Raw genomic sequence first — 19,289 nt, 5'->3', positions numbered from 1 at the left:
ATAAATAAAAATCGATTTAGAAGCCAGTCTTCATCATTATCTGTAAATACAAACTCTTTTCTAATTATTCCATTTGCAATGTCTTCGAACAATGCTAAATCAGCTGTGGTAGTTGGAATAGTTTGGCCATTCCGTGCACTGTTATAGTGTTACAGAATGATTACAATCAAGTGAATTAAATTTGTAAACTATATGCAATTAATTTCAGTGTATTTGATAAAGCCCGCAACATGGATACGAAAAAACAGAAAGGGAAACAAAGTGGTGCTACTGTTTGTGTGTTGGCACTGGGTGCTGCCCATTGGTAAAACCAAGCAAAAATGTACATACACATGGTGTGGCACTGCCATGAAAATGTGAAAGGCCAAGTTTAGTTTTTATACACCTCAAAGTGAGCATGGAAATATTTCTGTGCATATGCACCATTTGTACATGAGGCCCCTGGACTTTTATTCTTTATTCTACAGAAAAGAACAGAAGCTTTACTTTTATTAGACATTTAAAAATATGAATAATTTTCTCCACAGCTTTAAATGTTTCACTCTTTTTTGTAATTTTCCTATGAATTCACGCTGTTTTCTGTGTAGTTTGCTCCACTATTTGTATCTTAATACTGGCATTAAATGAAGAGCTGAGATGACATCATGTAAAACAGAACTGAATACTGAAAGTCTGCAACACTTTATGGAGTCAGACCCACCAGCGGGACCACTAATCAACTCTATTTTTAATTTGCATGTGTAGACTGTCACCAGTTTTTTTTTTTAAACCACTCTTTGCTTCTTTATCAACATGGCGTTGCATGCAATCAAGTGTGGCTGTGGAATACTAAAACTTAACCTTGAAACATTGTCATCTGCTAAGATAGAGCAGTACAGATTTTAATACACAGTATAGTGAGCTTCATGGTCACCTGCTGCCTAGAAAAACGTATCAGTTATGAACTGCCTAAAACAAAACAGCAACTTATCTACATTCACTCTAACCAATTTAGAACAGCAAGGCTTGAAGGAATGAAAAGGGACAATGCAGAATACAGTATAACCTTGGCAAGGACAAACACAACATTACTTCAGTAGTTGTGCTAACCCATCATGCCACCAGATTTTCAAACTAGGACACAACATTTCTTTAAAACTTGGACATCACAGCCAGGCCACAACTTCACAAAGGGATGGGACTTTAAAGGCTTCTTTTCCACAAACTACAAGGAACACAAACATTGCTTCTTTAATTGCTCTTAATTTTAGCACCTTCAGCCAGAAACAGTGGATGAAGATTAAAAGATGCTCCACAAACACATTCTGATTGCTGTCAAGAAAGCAGGGTGAATTGTTACTGGCACAAGATCTGCTTTTTTTCTTCCATCAGTTACTGTGGCTGTCCCGAGCAGAGAAAAGCCTTTGTATATTGAAGCCCAGCTTTTAATGTCTAGCACTGATGAGCAAAAAACTCATAACAGAAGAGCAAACACCAAATTCTTTAAAAAAAAAAAAAAAGTTACATCTTTTAATGGTTGAGAATAAAATGAATAAAACTAACTCCTTCATATCATGGGGCCTTAAAGAGTTAAACTTCTAATCAACAGAAAATACAACAGATCTGATTAATGCCATTATTTAAATCAAAGTATGATATTAGCTTTACTGCACTATAGGTATAAACACCATTCCCAACACTTTCCCTGATTACTTTAAATTTTTCCATAAACCATGCACAAAATCCCAAAAAGGAAAAATAAAAGTGATTTTAATCATACACTTCTAATATTTAAAGATTTGTCATACTACTTTTTCTGAGGTCCAGATGCGGGGATATAATTTTGGATTCAACACAAATAAATCATTAAACACCTCTTGCATCCCTCAGATTTTTACCATCTGTAAAAGGCCCCGATTACTTTCACAGTCATACATCTTATCAAATTATTACCCTCATACAAGGTCAGATGATGATGTGACTGTTCTAGCCCTCACCAAAGATTCATCTGTTCACAATGTGTACTATAAAGCATTAAAATAATGAGAACCTCACAATATGCACCTCGTGCTCATTTATTAACTGTCAGCACCATTGTTTCATAGTTTTGGCTTGTACTTCCATTTTTAAACTGAACTTCTTGGTCAATCCAGTTTATACTGTGGAAAAAAACAGATGAACTAGTAACACACCACCATTATTTATCCTGTTAATGCTTTTTAAAAGAATAAAAAAAAATAATAAAGTCAATTTTGTCCTGGAATACTATGATCACAAACGTTTCAAGCAAGTGGAGTCTGACTGTGGAGCATCTGTTCATCTGCACAAATCTGAAGATTTTTTAACTTCTGAGCTTCGTTGAGAAACAACTCACCAAAGCCACTTGAACTTTGCGGGAAAAGGAGATAAACTGAGCCCATGGACACTTTTAAACTAGCTTGGGCACAACACAACAAACAAAGCAAAACATGTATGAAATGGCAAAACAAAAAGAGGGCAAAGAAAAAAAAAAGATAAATACACAGATGCACAGACAATAGGCATATAACTACTATGAAAAATAGGGACATCTGCTAATATCATTGTCCCTTTAAATTAAATCACTAATACAAAAATACTTAAGTAACTCAAAAGCAAATTGACTTCCTAACTGAAGGCAACATTATGGCTGCCAAGTTATCCCTGTGACCATGCATTAGATAAGAGTGTTAGATGTAAAGATGGTTAAAATAATTATACTATTAACTATTTACACAAACAAAATTTGCTTGTGAAGGAAAAAATAAATGACACTACCCTACATAAAGCTGCAGCTCTGCTGGTTACACAAAACCTGCCATCTTCACTTCACCCAGAAAATGTTGGATTGAGTTATATCAGACTTTCTGATCTCAATAAATGAGTACAATTTGGCTCTCATTCCTCCTACCTGTCTAGTATGAAATCCAAAATTCAAACTATAATCATGAAACTATTTATAAGAACTGTCCCATCAACCCCAATACAGACAGATTTATGGAAAAAAAACATTTGCATAGCGCATAGTTAACATTACATATTTTTACTGAAATACAGTACAGTGGTACCTCGGTATACGTCCTTAATCCGTTCCAGACCCTTTGACTTATACCAAACAGGTCGTATACCAAACTAATTTTTCCCATAAGAAATAATGAGAAAATGATTAATCCGTTCCCATGAAAAAAAATCCTTTTGTTATTGGCATATTATACATCGCATAAAATAATTTAAACACTGCTTAATACTAAAATACATAAATACAAAAGCAATTAGATGAAATAAATGAAAATTTAACCTCACTTTACTTTTTAATAACGACTTTGTTTTTCACAATCGTAGATACCGTCGTTCTCGGCAAACGGTATGTAACAGCAATGTCCCGGATACGCATGCCACCTTCATACTTTTCAACAATTAATTCAAATTTACACGAAAAAACACAAAATCATGTTGTGATGATGCGGGTTTGCTGTATGCTCCCATCTGCTGTTGGGGAGCCCTTGAACCCTACACCGTCGGTAATGTTACTGATGAGCTTAGCAGTGAGGCACAACAAAGCACAGGGATGGTGAAAAAGTGCAAAGTGCTTTTATTAAAACAATCAACAAAACAAGGTGTTCAAATTAAAGTGCAGTCTCCAAAGTTCCAATAAATAATCCATAAAATCAGAAGTGAAACATGGAGGTTAAAAACAATAGAAAAAAGTCTTCTTAAAAACGAGGTTAAAATACAGCAGGACGGATTCTGAAAAGAAAAAAAAAAAAAACACAAGAAGCCGCCCGGTGCCTTTTTACCTGGCGGCCCTCCTGCTTCCCAACAGGGGAGTCGCCCTACTTGCAGCTGACCTTCACTCTGCCTACTTCAGCTGTTCAGTTCACCTCTCCGATAGGCTCCTCCCGACAGCGACCAGGGCACCTACGCTGGGGAATACACTCGCCCAAGTCCCGACTCCCGCGGCCTTATGCGGAGAGTCATCCTCCTTCCAGTCAATCCCACTCCATGATCACTCAGTGGGAGTGACCACTACTACTATTCCCCGGGTGTCAGCCCAACACCCAGGCTCCTTGTTCAGCTGCAAAGCTCTCCTGCACCATCTTTCTTTCTTTCTATTTCTTTCTTTCTTTCTTTCATAACCTCCCGTCCATTCTTTCATTTTCCTCCCCTTCTAGCCGACTCACACTTCTATTTATCAAGATAAGCAGCCCCAGCAACAATCACGAAAGCGGATGGTCTCTAACCTGTGCACGTAGGTGAGAAACGCCCACATCGCGAATCGCACTGAGAACCACTTCAGCCACACAACCACCACGCCCCTTCACCAAGCCGCGAGCGCGGTGATTATTTTAAAACTGGCCTTAGACAGGAGCTGTGGACCCACTATACCACACACGTGAAACCTCACAGAGAGTCATAGCGCGGGTTGTTCACTGAATGCTAGCAACTGGCGCACTGACGCTCTTGGGCAGTCGTGGCTTTGTCTCGAGAGAGGTAAACAAAGGTCGTATACCAAGCAAAATTTTTTGTGTCCAAACAGGATGTATGCCAAGTTGGACTTATTCCAAAGCGGACGTATAGCAAGGTACCACTGTATTTCCAGTTATTGTACACTGTTAGAACTTTATATAAAGATGCGTCTAAGACTTGAAGATTAATTTCAAATCTTTACAGAAAATTATCATCTCTTTTCTGAAAGATGGCAGTCCATTTTTTGCCCAGTCACAACTTGACCTTTTACTTTAAACGATATGCCAAATAAAATCCAAAACAAGAATCCTTGTAAGCAACATGGACTGTGTTTTTTCAATTTAGTACAATTACTGAAAAAAGCAATAATACACTTCTACTAGATATCTGCAAAATTCTGTTTTTTTTAAGTTTCAGGTAGAAATGGGAGATGTGATGGCATCCTGTTGTCACAAATACAAAATATAGTTCAAGGCTCCATTCTACATGTACTGTCATTCAATTTAAAACATTCATCAAAAGCATCACTCTAACAAAGATGCATTTTCTACTAACAATTAATGTGTTTTTCGTTTGTGGTATCTGGTGCTTTATTTTAGGCCAGCATATCAAGACCTCCAACCCACCTTTTGTTAGGTCACAGGGCTAAGTAAAGTGGATAGACAAGAACATGCTTTAAAAGTGCTAATAGTCTGAAATCATAAACAACTCCACTAAAATACATTAATTATATGTAAAATGTTTATGTTTACTTGATTCTGAACAATGTATCATAATAATCAGGTTTTTTTTTTCTTTTTAAATCACTGGATGCCAAATTATATAAAACTCAAAATGACAAACAATTCAAAAATCAGCCAGAAAAAGTAAAGCAAACTATACTCTCCCCCACATCTAACCCCCCTTACCAGAGTTCTTCATGGGGAAGTCTGATTTGCGCTGCATTGTGGATGGCAGTTCATTCATGCGTAGAGACAGCTGCCTTTTGAAGGGAGATGTTTTCTGACTCAGGGCAGGGAAACCTCGAAAAGAACCTTGGCGAGCAAGGGCTTCCATAGGTGCATGTCGTCGTGGGATAGCATGTGGGTTAGTATCCTGAGAGACGCCTGTCTGAGGAGAAGAGGCAGGAGACGCTGAGGTGGCAGTTGAAGCTATTGGGTTCACTATGGAAGGAGCTGTTGTTACAGGTGGAGCCGGGGTCTTCACTTCTACTTCCACTGTAAAATAAACACAGTATTACATTTATATCTTAAAAATCTATTATCCTGTTGCTCTGCTTAAAGTTATTGTGCTATTTTGTTAAATTAAAAGTCAAAACATCCCATTCTATTTAACTGTATATAATGGCTCCTTCTGTTTTCTTTAATTAACATGATACAGCCAAGAGTATGTTCCACAAACCTGTGTGAAGTATAACATGCATAGGAAAATGACATGTTAACTTCATTGGTGTTAATCCCAACGTTATGGTTATGCCCAAGTCAGATTTAGGGTGATGTGCGATGATCTGCTTTACAGTAGTAAGTCCTAGTAACTACTCGGAACAGTATTCTGCTGCCATCTAGTAGATGGAATGACATCATGCTGCACAAAATCAAGAATATTTCTATGCATTCTGACACTTTATGCTACCTCTGTTGTAACTAATCAGTATTTATCACTTTGGTGGAGCCTTTAACCAAAAACATAATGGCAAGTGAAATGTCATAAAGCCAGATTTAGAAAAAACAAAGCTAATCCAACTGCTCAAACAGATCCATACTGATGACCATGTGAACCCTAAATACAAAGAGGACTGTTTGACTAATGTTAGGTAGATTGCCCAGAGGGGACTGGGCGGTCTCTTGGTCTGGAACCCCTACAGATTTTATTTTTTTCTCCAGCCTTTGGAGTTTTTTCTGTCCACCCTGGCCATCAGACCTTACTTATTCTATGTTAATTAATGTTGACTTATGTTTATTTTTTATTGTGTCTTCTATTTTTCTATTCACTTTGTAAAGCACTTCGAGTTACATTTTTTAGTATGAATATGTGCTATATAAATAAATGTTGATTGATTGATTGATTGAATTGGTCATCAGATGTTGACATGGATAGTGAAACTGATGATGGCACTGCACAACCGAACCAACATGACATGCCTAGTGAATTTGGTCATGTGAAGCCTAACTATGGTGTAACAGTCACTGTGTGGCAAAAAGGCACAATGATAACTATTAAGTACAAGGACAATAAAGACATTAGTCCCCTAAGCACTGTTCACAACGCAGCAAACTGTCCAAGTTTGTGTCAGTGGAAATCTGCAATTCATTGAGCCTTGCACTGTGGTAGCCTACAACAACATGAGCTGAATGTCTTTCGTGTAGAGCAGGCACTGACATTCTACACTTTCATGTGCAAGCAACAGAAAAAATAATATAAGAAAAGTGTGCAAAGAAATACACTTCTACTGTCCTGAATGCAATGTCAGGCTGTGCATTGGTGACTGTTTCAAAACCTACCATACAAAGGATGGGTACCAAATGTCCATCAGTACAGCAGTGGGCACGAGACAGAACTTCCTTACCATATTTATGTTGACATTTTGGTATTTACATGTTACTCTTACACATAAATAACATTTTTTTCTTGTTAAAACATTAAATGTTTTTGACTTGTTTTTCCAGGGGAAAAATAATGCTAAGAAGGTTTAGGGCTATTTCTTATTAAAACAATATATTGGTCATTACCTGATCTGTAACTTCAGCAAGTTATATACCAGAAACATTAACATTTGGCTGCATCATGGTGTACTATTGGAGTACCTGGAGAGGGAGCCGATGACAAGCTAGCCAAGGGAGATGTATTTTGTGTAAACTAACATTTTATACAGCATTTTATGTAAATGGCTATATACAGTATCTCACAAAAGTGAGTACACCCCTCACATTTTTGTAAATATTTTATTATATCTTTTCATGGGAAAACACAGAAGATATGACACTTTGATACAATGTAATATAGTCAGTGTACAGCTTGTATAACAGTGTAAATTTGCTGTCCCCTCAAAATAACTCAACACACAGCCATTAATGTTTAAACCGCTGGCAACAAAAGTGAGTACACCCCTAAGTACAAAATGTTCAAATTGTGCCCAATTAGCCATTTTCCCTCCCCGGTGTCATGTGACTTGTTAGTGTTACAAGGTCTCAGGTGTGAATGGGGAGCAGGTGTGTTAAATTTGGTGTTATCGCTCTCACACTCTCTCATACTGGTCACTGGAAGTTCAACATGGCACCTCATGGCAAAGAACTCTCTGAGGATCTGAATAAAAGAACTGTTGCTCTACATAAAGAAGGCCTAGGCTATAATAAGATTGCCAACACCCTGAAACTGAGCTGCAGCACGTTGGCCAAGATCATACAGCGGTTTAACAGGACAGGTTCCACTCAGAACAGGCCTCGCCATGGTCGACCAAAGAAGTTGAGTGCATGTGCTCAACGTCATATCCAGAGGTTGTCTTTTGAAAACAGATGTTGGAGTGCTGCCAGCATTGCTGCAGAGGTTGAAAGGGTGGGGGGTCAGCCTGTCAGTGCTCAGACCATACACCGCACACTGCCATCAAATTGGTATGCATGCCTGTCGTCCCAGAAGGAAACCTCTTCTAAAGATGATGCACAAGAAAGCCCACAAACAGTTTGCTGAAGTCAAGCAGACTAAGGACATGGATTACTGAAACCATGTCCTGTGGTCTGATGAGACCAAGATAAACTTATTTGGTTCAGATGATGTCAGGCGTGTGTGGTGGCAACCAGGTGAGGAGTACAAAGACAAGTGTGTCTTGCCTACAGTCAAGCAAGCATGGTGGTGGGAGTGTCACGGTTTGGGGCTGCATGAGTGCTGCCGGCACTGGGGGGCTGCAGTTCATTAAGGGAACCATGAATACCAACATGTACTGTGACATATTGAGCAGAGCATGATCCCTTCCCTTCGGAAACTGGGCCGCAGGGCCGTATTCCAACATAATGACTCCAAACACACCTCCAAGACGACCACTGGCCTTGCTAAAGAAACTGAGGGTGAAGGTGCTGGACAGGCCAAGAATGTCTCCAGACCTAAACCCTATTGAGCATCTTACGGGCATCCTCAAACGGAAGGTGGAAGAGCACAAGGTTTCTAACATCCACCAGCTCCATAATGTCGTCATGGAGGAGAGGAAGAGGATTCCAGTGGCAACATGTGAAGCTCTAGTCAACTCCATGCCCAAAAGAGTTAATGAAGTGCTGGAAAATAATGGTGGCTACACAAAATATTGACACTTTGGGCACAATTTGGACATTTTTCACTTAGGGGTGTGCTCACTTTTGTTGTCAGCTGTTTACACATTAATGGCTGTGTGTTGAGTTATTTTGAGGGGACAGCAAATTTACACGGTTATACAAGCTGTACGCTGACTACACTGTATCAAAGTGTCATATTTTCAGTGTTGTCCCATGAAAAGATATAATAAAATATTTACAAAAATGTGAGGGGTGTACTCACTTTTGTGAGATAGTGTATTTCTACATTAGTCTACTCCTCTGGTAAATGTACCACCTTTACAGACAGACTGACTGCATTCATTTTTTGATAAACAGCAATGAGTTACTCTCTTTCTGTTACTGGTTCACACATAATATGTGCAGCCTATGTCTCTACATAGCTACTGCTGTTTATACATATTCTAATAGGCTGACTCAAAAGTCAGGTCATGAACTCCTAAAATGTGGTCTGGAGTGCTTGTGCTAGCAGCATTTTCAAAATTATAAAAATACACCATTCTTACCACAACAGCCCTGCATCCTACTGTTTTCAACCACTTTATTTGTGACATTCTCTGCTCATCCCAGAATACCAGTCAGCAGCCGTGTAATATGACTGATACACTTGTTTTCTATACACCAATGTTTAGCAATGCTTATAAACCACTGAACAGAAACCTTAGCCAAAGAGATAAGGCAGTGTAGTTAAAAAAAATATTAGCCAGCAATGATATATATAACAACATCAAATTTACAAATCAAGTTTCTGCTGTCACCTCCTGATTTCGCAGACCAAGTGTTTTACTGTTTAGTTCATACATTAAAGATTACTTAATATTCTTAATGTGACCAAGACAGAAGCAAAGTAATAAATGTGACAAATAATATGAAATGCAACCTCTATGTAGGAGTCTAGGCATCTAGGAGGCTCTTCACCTTAATAAGATGACTGGACTCTAAACAGACAGAATGAAATAAAGAGAGACTACGTTTTTCGGTTAGCCTGAATTTATCCTGGTCAACTTCTTCCTTGATATACCTTGGAGCAATTGGACATTGTAGCTTAAGGCCACCTCTCCTGTCATGTTTAGGTTGCATGCCCTTTTAACAATCCTTTTCAGGCAAGCCTTATGTCCTGGAAAACTCCTACCATCCAAGTCTACCTCTGCAGGTTCCTGGGCTAGGTCTAACTTGCATTTTCACTTGAATAGTTACAACTTACATGCAGATGTCAGTTTATACTGGTTCTGATCTATTATGTGATGAGCAGAATAAGAGTCTCTGGTTCCATTTACGGTTAAGTTGCAAACTATCTTGTCATTCTAATCTAAGATTAAAAACTCGTGGAACAAAGAAAAAACTATGCATACTGCCAGAATGCTGCTTCCTTCTTTTAAATATCCAGTTCAGGCTCATCCTTTAAAAATATTTAACAGTGAATTACTGCACAAAATGCAGGAGAATGCAAATACACAGCACAAAATAAAATAGCAACTAAAGAACATTAAGAAAGCAATGTTTCAGGAAACACACACATTTTTGCAGTTCTTAACTCTGTTGATTTCTCTTCATTCCTGGGTATGCTTTCAATCCCATTACACCATGTTCAATCAGATCAAGTAATATAACAGGATGAAAATGAGCTCACATCAACGATTAACAATTTAGCCTCCCTTTGCAAGCCCTGCCATACCTTCTTTCTCATTACAAAACAGAACAATATTAACAGGCAAGTTGAAAGGTTTCTTCAGAACTCTTCTGTCCCAGATTCTTCCTCCACTTTGATAATAAGCCAGAAGACTTAATCTCAGACACTGCACCACTTTCATCCTCTAATACAGAGCTTACAGAGGGTCACTATAAACTAACCCACGAAACAATCCGACAAACACAGGAAGATCACTCACTCACGTCACTGTAGCCCCATTAAATATTGTTATGGGATTTCTGAAGCCAATTCTGGTCAATTAACACTCTCATCCCCCCACACATAGGCTAACATGCTGCAATGCCAAAAATGCAACAGTACGTTCATTCACCTAATAAAAAATCTTACGTCATGGGACAACGAAATTGCACACGAACAGCAACATGCACAGAGGACCCATAGTCCAGTCACCATCCCTGAACCCCCACTTTGGTAACTCTCTCCTAATTCTACCTGGCCCCTTTCGCTCTCTTGCACTACTCTTCTTAGCCAGTACCTTACTTGATGCATTTCTTTCCTAGGTGACAAAGCAATGCCAGGATGTCAGCACCACCACCTATGGATGTGCAAGTGGCCCAACAGGTCTCTTGAGCCAGCATACCCAATTGTGACTTTACCCATGGCATAACCCCGATCAGCTGTTCGGCAACCTACACTGCCACTTCATGCTGCACCATTTCCCACACTCATGGGCAACACCACACCACCTCCTTCCATCTTCTTCTTAAAGAAATCTTAGGCTGAACTAAGACCATGGCATGACCACCCACATTTATACCAAGCAGATTTACTACTTTGAATGCCAACTTCAAGTGACATATTTGTAAGGATTCAACATTTACAAATAAACTTTTGACAGTGATATTAGTTACCAGAATGCTTTGCTTGTTTAATTTGCTGGACATTACTCACTGAGGGTAATACTCTGCACAAATTTTAAGTTTCATGGCCCTCTAGGATTACGGTGATCCTGAAGTGCAATGCACAAAATAAATTAAATAATGCAAAAACAAATCAAAAAGCACAAAAACCAAAATTGAAGCATAAAAACAAATCAGAAAATGCAAAACAAATCTAAGACACAAAAACAAATGAGAAAATGCAAATATAAATTGGAAACAAACGAGAAAACACAAAAAAATTGGAAATGCAAAAACAAATTTGAAAATGCAAAAACAAATGAAAAACGTAAAAGCAAATCAAAGGCTGCAAAAATAAATTGAATATGCAAAAACAAATTTGAAAAACACAAAAACAAATTTGAAAAACACAAAAACAGCTCAGAAACACCTCGCTTTCACCTGCGCTTCCCCCCACAGCTAAAGCTCATTGGTTCTGAAGCTTGGCCTCCAATAAGCATCATATGTGGACCCTGGCCTCAGGTTGGCTCACAGAACCAGGTGAAAGTGTGGCATTTGGGTTGCGTCTGACCCTGTGTGAGTAAACTAACACGGGGCTGAGTGATGTGTATCAGCTGAAGAAGCTAACGGTATTTTTTTCAGAGCCACATCCGGAAATCAGGCTTAAAGCGGCCAATTCCATTTCTCCTTCTCTCTCGCCCCTGAGTCGTTACAATAAATTTTAGGTTGACGCCTAATACTACAACAGTTTTGACATCAAAGGTTAATACTAAGAATACAACTTGTCATACATACACTGCATTGAGAATGTTAAAAAATAAATATCAGTAGCATGTATACTAATGCAATAAAAAAGGCCAATATCAAATGTTTTTCAATGTGAAGTGCTGTTGGCATTAAAAATACTGGAATATGTTTGTAATACTTTAAACGCTGCTCTGGCTGACAGTACTTGAAGATATGCAAAGGTTATAACTTCTGTCAAAGTACAGTATATTAAAAAATGCCTACAAAACATAAGAAATCTCTTTGACCTTTCAGCATTCTCGCTTCCACCACACCGCTCGTCAAAAAGCTGGGATTGAATCGTGATGAACTTGAAGTTTTCACTGTTTTTTTCCACCTCGACTTGGGTTATGCATTGTTCTTTTTCTTTTCATGCGTCTCAATTTTGCGCAGTCTTTTGTTTGTGTGCTGCTCCATTTACATTTGTTGTTGCGTATTGCGATTTGTTTTTGCAGTTTCTGATTTGCTTCTGTATATTCTAATTTGCTATTACGTAGTCATTTTCCTTTGGCACATTCAATTTGTTTTTGCATTTTCTGCTTTGTGTTTGTGTTTCCAATTTGTTTATGCATGACTTAATTTATTTTTGCACAATGCACTTCTGGGCCACCATGCAGAATAAATTATGTTACAACACAATTTATTTACAGGTTTTACTCTTGGTGGTGACAAAGTCTGGTTAAAGACTTGAATTGTGCAAATTAAAACCCAAGCATATGTTTACCTCCCAACAATCTACGAAGAGATGAGAAGTATTCTACTTTCTACCCCAGGTGTTATTTTACAGCTTCTCCCGTCAATTCTAAGTGAGGTTAGTTTTTGGTAATTGAACTGCATGACAGAAGGGCTTATCCTGTTAATAGTCATTGTGTCATGTTTAAATTTCAACTGCTAGGAATAAAATTACCAAATACATGCTTATTTGGTACATGGACTATACTTGGTCCAATCTTTCTGTTGAGGTCTTCCTTATTGGGCTATACAATCTGACAAATGACCACTGTACTTAATGTCTAAATAGTGAATGCGAATAAATAAACTTGTGCATACAGTGTTACTTAATGAAAAAGTATCTCTCTTTTGAAATCTAAAAACAAACAAAAAAAATACTTAAGGTACGTTTATTATTACTGCTGTAGCTTTATGTTAATGTTAGTACCTACTATGCATTTGTTGTACCTAAAAGAATAGCACACTGCGTACAACAATTGCCTTTCTTGGAATATAAGAAAAACAGTACAATGTTACATTTTTTACTGAAATGATCAAACAGACGACACTGTATGTTGTTCAGTGTGCTTCTTGTGTTAACCTACTGGAGTATCTGGTAGGAACCTGTGACATCCAAATCAGAAACAAATCATGGATTCAATCAGGTCTAGAGATGACATTCATATAAATACCTTTCTTGGTTTCCTGCATTTGCCTCATTATTTCTTCCCTCTCTGCTTGCTCGGTTGCTGTGGTTACTCTGAAAGATCCCTCCCGGGTGAAAGTAGTTCTGTTGTTATCAAAAGTTGCCGTTACTCCACATTCTTTCTCCCTCTTCTGCTTCCTTTCTAGGCAGGCAGCAAAAGCACAACCTACAGCATGGCTCAGACGTTCTCCCTAAGGATACAAGGAGCAGACAGCACATTTTTTCCCCAAGTCTACGATTTACCAGCAGACAACAACAAAAAAAAAAGTATGCATATACAATTTTATCAGAAATACAACAGCATCAACATCAAAATGTGACATGACTACAAATTGGATATTAAGCTTTGGGACGCACCGAGTCCTTCACAGCCATGAAGCAGTGGCATATCCAGCGCCGTGTTGTACCATCCCTGCAGATGTAGGAGAAAGCTCGATCAAAGTTTCTGTCAGGTGCACAAAAGGACACCTTTTCTATTGTTTGGTCCAAAATCAGGTCCTGCCAAAAGAAATACCACTGTTTACTGCTGTGTTCTTTGAGCTAATTTCATTCAAACAAATGAATACTGAAAATGCAACAAGATTTAAATTCTTTGCAAAATAATTGATATAAGAAATAAAGGAGGAAAAATATTTAAACCTGACAGTTATGCTGTAACAAGAGTGTACTAACTATACATGCAATGTGCACAACTTATATTTTGCTGAAAAATGGGTAAAGGTAATACCTAGATCTTATCAAGATTTGTTTTTCTGAAACACAAATTAACACTGTGCTGATGGACTGAGGAAGGCTCTCCCCTGAAGATTTACCCATTTAACATTTTCCATGTAGCAGACAGAAATGTCTGTGGCCATTATCTAATTTATAACTGCTGCTGCAAGGATAACACCAACAAGAACGTCAAATTATTTTGCTTCAGAATGTTATTTGTTAATGTTACACCTTCCATGTCCCCTCCTCGAACCGCTACCTTATCGTGGTAGAGGGGTTTGCGTGTCCCAATGATCCTAGGAGCTCTGTTGCCTGGGGCTTTATGCCCCTGGTAGGGCCACCCAAGGCAAACTGGTCCTAGGTGAGGGATGAGACAAAGAGCGGTTCAACTAAACCTCCCTTGAAGAATAAAAAATTTGAACAGAGGTTTCCCTCGCCCGAACGCGGGTCACCGGGGCCCACCTCTGGAGCCAGGCTTGGAGGTGGGGCTCAATGGTGAGTGGCTGGTGGCCGGGCCTGCAACCATAGGGCTCAGCCGGGCACAGCCCGAAGAGGTAACGTGGGTCCCCCTTCCTATGGGATCACCATCTATGGAAGGGGCCAAGGAGGTCGGGTGCAGTGTGAGCTGGGTGGTGCCCGAAGGCGGTCCAATCCTCGGCTACAAAAGCTGGCTCTTGGGACGTGGAATGTCACCTCTCTGAAAGTGAAGGAGCCTGAGCTAGTGCATGAGGTCAAGAGGTTCCGGTTACATATAGTCGGGCTCACCTCGACACACAGCTTGAACTCCGGAACCAATCTCCTTGAGAGGGGCTGGACTCTCTACCACTCTGGTAGAGAGCTGGTGAGAGGGTGTGGGCATACTTATTGCCCCCCGACTTGGAGCCTGTTCATTGGGGTTTACCCCCATGGACGAGAGGGTAGCCTCCCTCCGCCTTTGGGAGGGGGGACAGGTCCTAACTGTTGTTTGTGTGTATGCGCCGAGCAGCAGTTTGGAGTACCCACCCTTTTTGGAGTCCCTGGAGGGGGTGCTAGAGGGCATACCTTCTGGGTACTCCCTTGTACTGCTGGGAGACTTCCAGGTCTCACTGTCATTGCCCACGTGAGCATTGAAGGGCGTTATTGGGAAGAATGCCCCCCCACCCCCGATCTGAACCCGAGCAGTGTTTTGTTATTGGACTTCTGTGCTTGTCACGAATTGTCCATAACGAACACCATGTTCAAGCACATGGGTGTTCATATGTGCACTTGGCATCAGGACACCCTAGGCCTCAGTTCGATGATCGACTTTGTGGTCATGTCGTCGGACTTGCGGCCACATGTCTTGGACACTCGGGTGAAGAGAGGGATGGAGCTGTCAACTGATCACCACCTGGTGGCGAGTAGGCTTCAATGGTGGGGGAGGATGCTGGTCAGGCCTGGAAGGCCCAAACATGTTGTGAGGGTCTGCTGGGAATGTCTGGCAGAGTCGCCTGTCAGAAACAGCTTCAACTCCCACCTCCGGCAAAACTTCAACCACGTCCTGAGGGAGGTGGGGGACACCGAGTCCGAATGGGCCATGTTCCATGCCATTATTGTTGAGGCGGCTGACCCGAGCTGTGGCAGTAAGGTGGTCAGTGCCTGTCATGGCGGCAATCCCCGAACCTGCTGGTGGACACCGGCGGTGAGGGATGCCGTCAAGCTGAAGGAGTCTTACCGGACCCTTTTGTCCTGTGGGACTCTGGAGGCAGCTAATAGGTATCAGAGGGCCAAATGGAATGTGGCTTCAGTGGTTGCTGAGGCAAAAACTCGGGCGTCGGGGGAGTTTGGGGAGGCCATGGAGAACGACTTTCAGATGGCTTCAAGGAGATTCTGGTCCACCATCCGGCATCACAGGAGGGGGATGCAGTGCAGTGTCAACACCGTATATGGTGGGGATGGTGCACTGCTGACCTCGACTCGGGACCTTGTGGGTCAGTGTGTATGTAAATAATAATGTGTATATATATATATATATATATATATATATATATATATATATATATATATATATAAATAATATATTATGTAAACAATAATTTATTATATATTATTTTATATATTATTATTTACATTTTTGATATGCCTGTGCCAGAGAGAGGTTGTATACATATACTGCACATATATATACATATAGTGCATCCGGAAAGTATTCACAGCACATCATTTTTTCCACATTTTGCTTGCCTTATTCCTTATTCCAGCCTTATTCCAAAATAGATTAAATTCATTTTTTCCCTCAGAATTGTACACAAAAACACCCCATAATAACAACGTGAAAAAAGTTTACTTGAGGTTTTTGCAAATTTATTAAAAATAAAAAAACTGAGAAATCACATGTACAGAAGTATTCCCAGCCTTTGCTCAATACTTTGTCGATGCACCTTTGTCTTTGGCAGCAATTACAGCCTCAAGTCTTTTTGAATATGATGCCACAAGATTGGCTGCCTGTGTGTGTGCCTCTGTCTGTCTCTGGCGCTGCCTGTGGGTGTGCGCGGCTTTCTTTCGCACTGCCTCTGTGTGAACCGGTCAGGCACAGAGAAGGTCAGCTGCTGAGAGAGAGTTTCGACTGTTGCAGGGCCTGTATTGGTGAAGCAGGTGAGACGGTAATGAAACAGAGGCACAGGGCCTATTGGTTTTTAAAGACTGCTCCCTTCATTGTGTTCTAACCTCAGTTTTAAAGGATTGTTTTAAGGATCCTATGGGATACCCCTCGCAAACTGTTTTACATGCTGCATATAGCGATTCACTTCCACGAGAAACATGCCTCTATAAACAGTCAACGTGGCTCAGAGGTGCATGTGGACTCTACGACAGACGAACATACATGACGCCGTTTTTCCTGTGTCATCGCGTCCGAGTTGGTGGGCGTGGCTCCTTCCTGCGTGTGCCATGGGCGTCTTACTTGTCAGCGGCTTAGTGAATCCACGCCCCTTCCGGCGTGCTTTCCATAGGTGTCTTGCCTTAGTGAATCATATATATAGATTATTAACAGCAATGCACTATGTATGATGTGAAAATGGATTCATAAATTTATTTTAATGATTTGTCATTAAAATGTCAATGTACAGAGTTCTTGGGTGTCATGTAATGAATTTTTAACTATAATTAATACTTTTTTTTTTAACTAAATCTTATTTTCCATGTTGATGAGCTCCTGTTGAATTTATTGGTAACAGAACATACAGTATAGCACGCATGCCAAAATGACTGAAGTAACAACTAATGAAGTGGCTTTTTTGATACCATTTTAATGCTGCTTGTCTTTATCGGCACATTTACAGGACAAAAGATGCTGGCGGAAAGGTGCGAACGGATTTAAGGTGGGCCGGATCTACGAGTTTTTTCATAGGCTCTGGTAATTCTAGTGTTAAATGCATGCAATGGCATAGAAAACCCACAAGATTTCCTTGATATGGTAATCCTCAAATCTCATATTTTGTTATCATTGTTACCTTTATTCACTTTGTGTATAATAATAAAACAAAATGGGAGAGAAAGAAAAAGTACTAAAACATACACACACTAAATACAAATACCGACCTTTGTTTTATCATCGACAACCCTGAGTCCATCTGCTGAAACCCAGAGGACAGCTCTCACAGCCTTCTTTCCAGCCTTAATTGAATGAAAGAAAGAAGAAGAAAAAAATTAACATCAAGTGAAGAGATCAGGCACCACCACCCATCACAGCAAGGCATAATCCTCCTCATTCTGCCCTGCCTTGACCTGTAAGAAAGAAAGGTAATGTTCATTAAAGGGACAGAGAAGAGGGAGACCTCCAAACCTTATGGGTCTTTGCTGCGTTGGCACTCAACTTTTAGTTTAACCCCTGCAGACACACAATCACCAAACAGATAAATTCAAACCATCACAAGAAAAAACAAACAAAGATAAAAATCTCCCCTTTGAAATGATGTTCAATTAACTGTAAAACAGTGGGAAAGGAAGGAGGAAGGCCAAGGGGTCACACCATCCAGAGGGTGGAAATTTTCATTAAGCATTTCTGGAATGAATTACTTAATATAATAAAATTTAGAAATCATCTTTATTAATAAACTCTAGTACTTATGTAAACCTTCAGCAGAGCACTTTTGATTCACATCAAAGCAACTTTGTTAGCCTTTAACTAGCAGTGTCCACCGAGGGTTTACAGTAAAGGAATTCAAATTGCACTTCACAGTGTAAATCTCAGAAGCATCAACATGTAATGTTCAGAAGAAAATCAATTAATTCTTAAAACCTTAGTGAATTGTCAGCTGTGTTTTTAGGAGGATGCATGCTTCCTGAGTTGATTTATTATTATAGAATAATGATGTCTGCATGGCTCTTAAGCCAAGAAAGCAGTTGAATTGCACTTTATAATATTTTAAATCTGCAGTCTCCACTTGGCTGTTCGTCCTACTTGCTCACAACATTAGGCCATATTATAGGGCTCAGCACACTTCTTTTCTAGAGCACTCTGAGGAGATAACATGCATTCTTTTGAACACACTTCATCCGTCTGGAGGACAGCAGACACAGAAATCACCATTAGAATTCATTAGTGACAAAAAGGTGTGACATCCTTGTCCTTCATAGCACCTTTGACCTGCACCCACTTACCAGAGAAAGAAACGGGGAGAAAGTTGCAACTTACTTTTCCAAAGAAGCCTTTGAAGAACTTCCTGTCCTGGAGTGACAGAAGAGGAACAAGGCAGCAGAGCATTACTGAAGGAAGCTACACGTCCCACAGCTTCAGCCACATACACAATGGGGAAAGAAAGAGAACCCCCCAATCTCCCTCAAAGCCCCTTTTCCCCCAAATCAAAGGTAAAGCGTAAACTCCAAGGTAAGAAATGAGATGGAACATCAAAGCTGGCAAAGCCATTCAAAAGGCAGTGATCATGCACCCCTGTGGTAACTTACAAGTTTTTAGTTTCCCAGTTAGTAGAATGTTATTCAGTTACAGGCATCACTTTAGACAGCCTACCTACCAGATAAATGTATTTAACATTAAGAGATGGAGGGACACAGACTACCACAAGTAATGTGAGATTTAAAAA

The 19,289-nt window shown here is 39.9% G+C and overlaps 1 protein-coding gene across 3 annotated transcripts in view; it reads right to left on the bottom strand.

Moving 5' to 3' along the window:
* numb (NUMB endocytic adaptor protein) overlaps positions 1-19,289 on the bottom strand; it is a 240,743-nt gene that overhangs the window by 9,489 nt on the left and 211,965 nt on the right. For 2 of the 3 annotated variants that reach the window (XM_039741843.1, XM_039741846.1), the window contains exons 4-8: positions 18,884-18,916; positions 17,788-17,862; positions 13,873-14,013; positions 13,502-13,706; positions 5,373-5,681 (exon numbers count right to left, since the gene is read on the bottom strand). In XM_039741843.1, coding sequence (XP_039597777.1) covers positions 5,373-5,681; positions 13,502-13,706; positions 13,873-14,013; positions 17,788-17,862; positions 18,884-18,916 — 763 coding nt within the window. The remainder of the gene's footprint in view (positions 1-5,372; positions 5,682-13,501; positions 13,707-13,872; positions 14,014-17,787; positions 17,863-18,883; positions 18,917-19,289) is intronic. The other variant, XM_039741844.1, reaches the window with a different exon arrangement.

Source organism: Polypterus senegalus, chromosome 18, assembly GCF_016835505.1.
Source record: "Polypterus senegalus isolate Bchr_013 chromosome 18, ASM1683550v1, whole genome shotgun sequence".
NCBI classification, from domain to species: domain Eukaryota; kingdom Metazoa; phylum Chordata; class Cladistia; order Polypteriformes; family Polypteridae; genus Polypterus; species Polypterus senegalus.
This window is presented reverse-complemented; position numbering and strand designations above follow the sequence as displayed.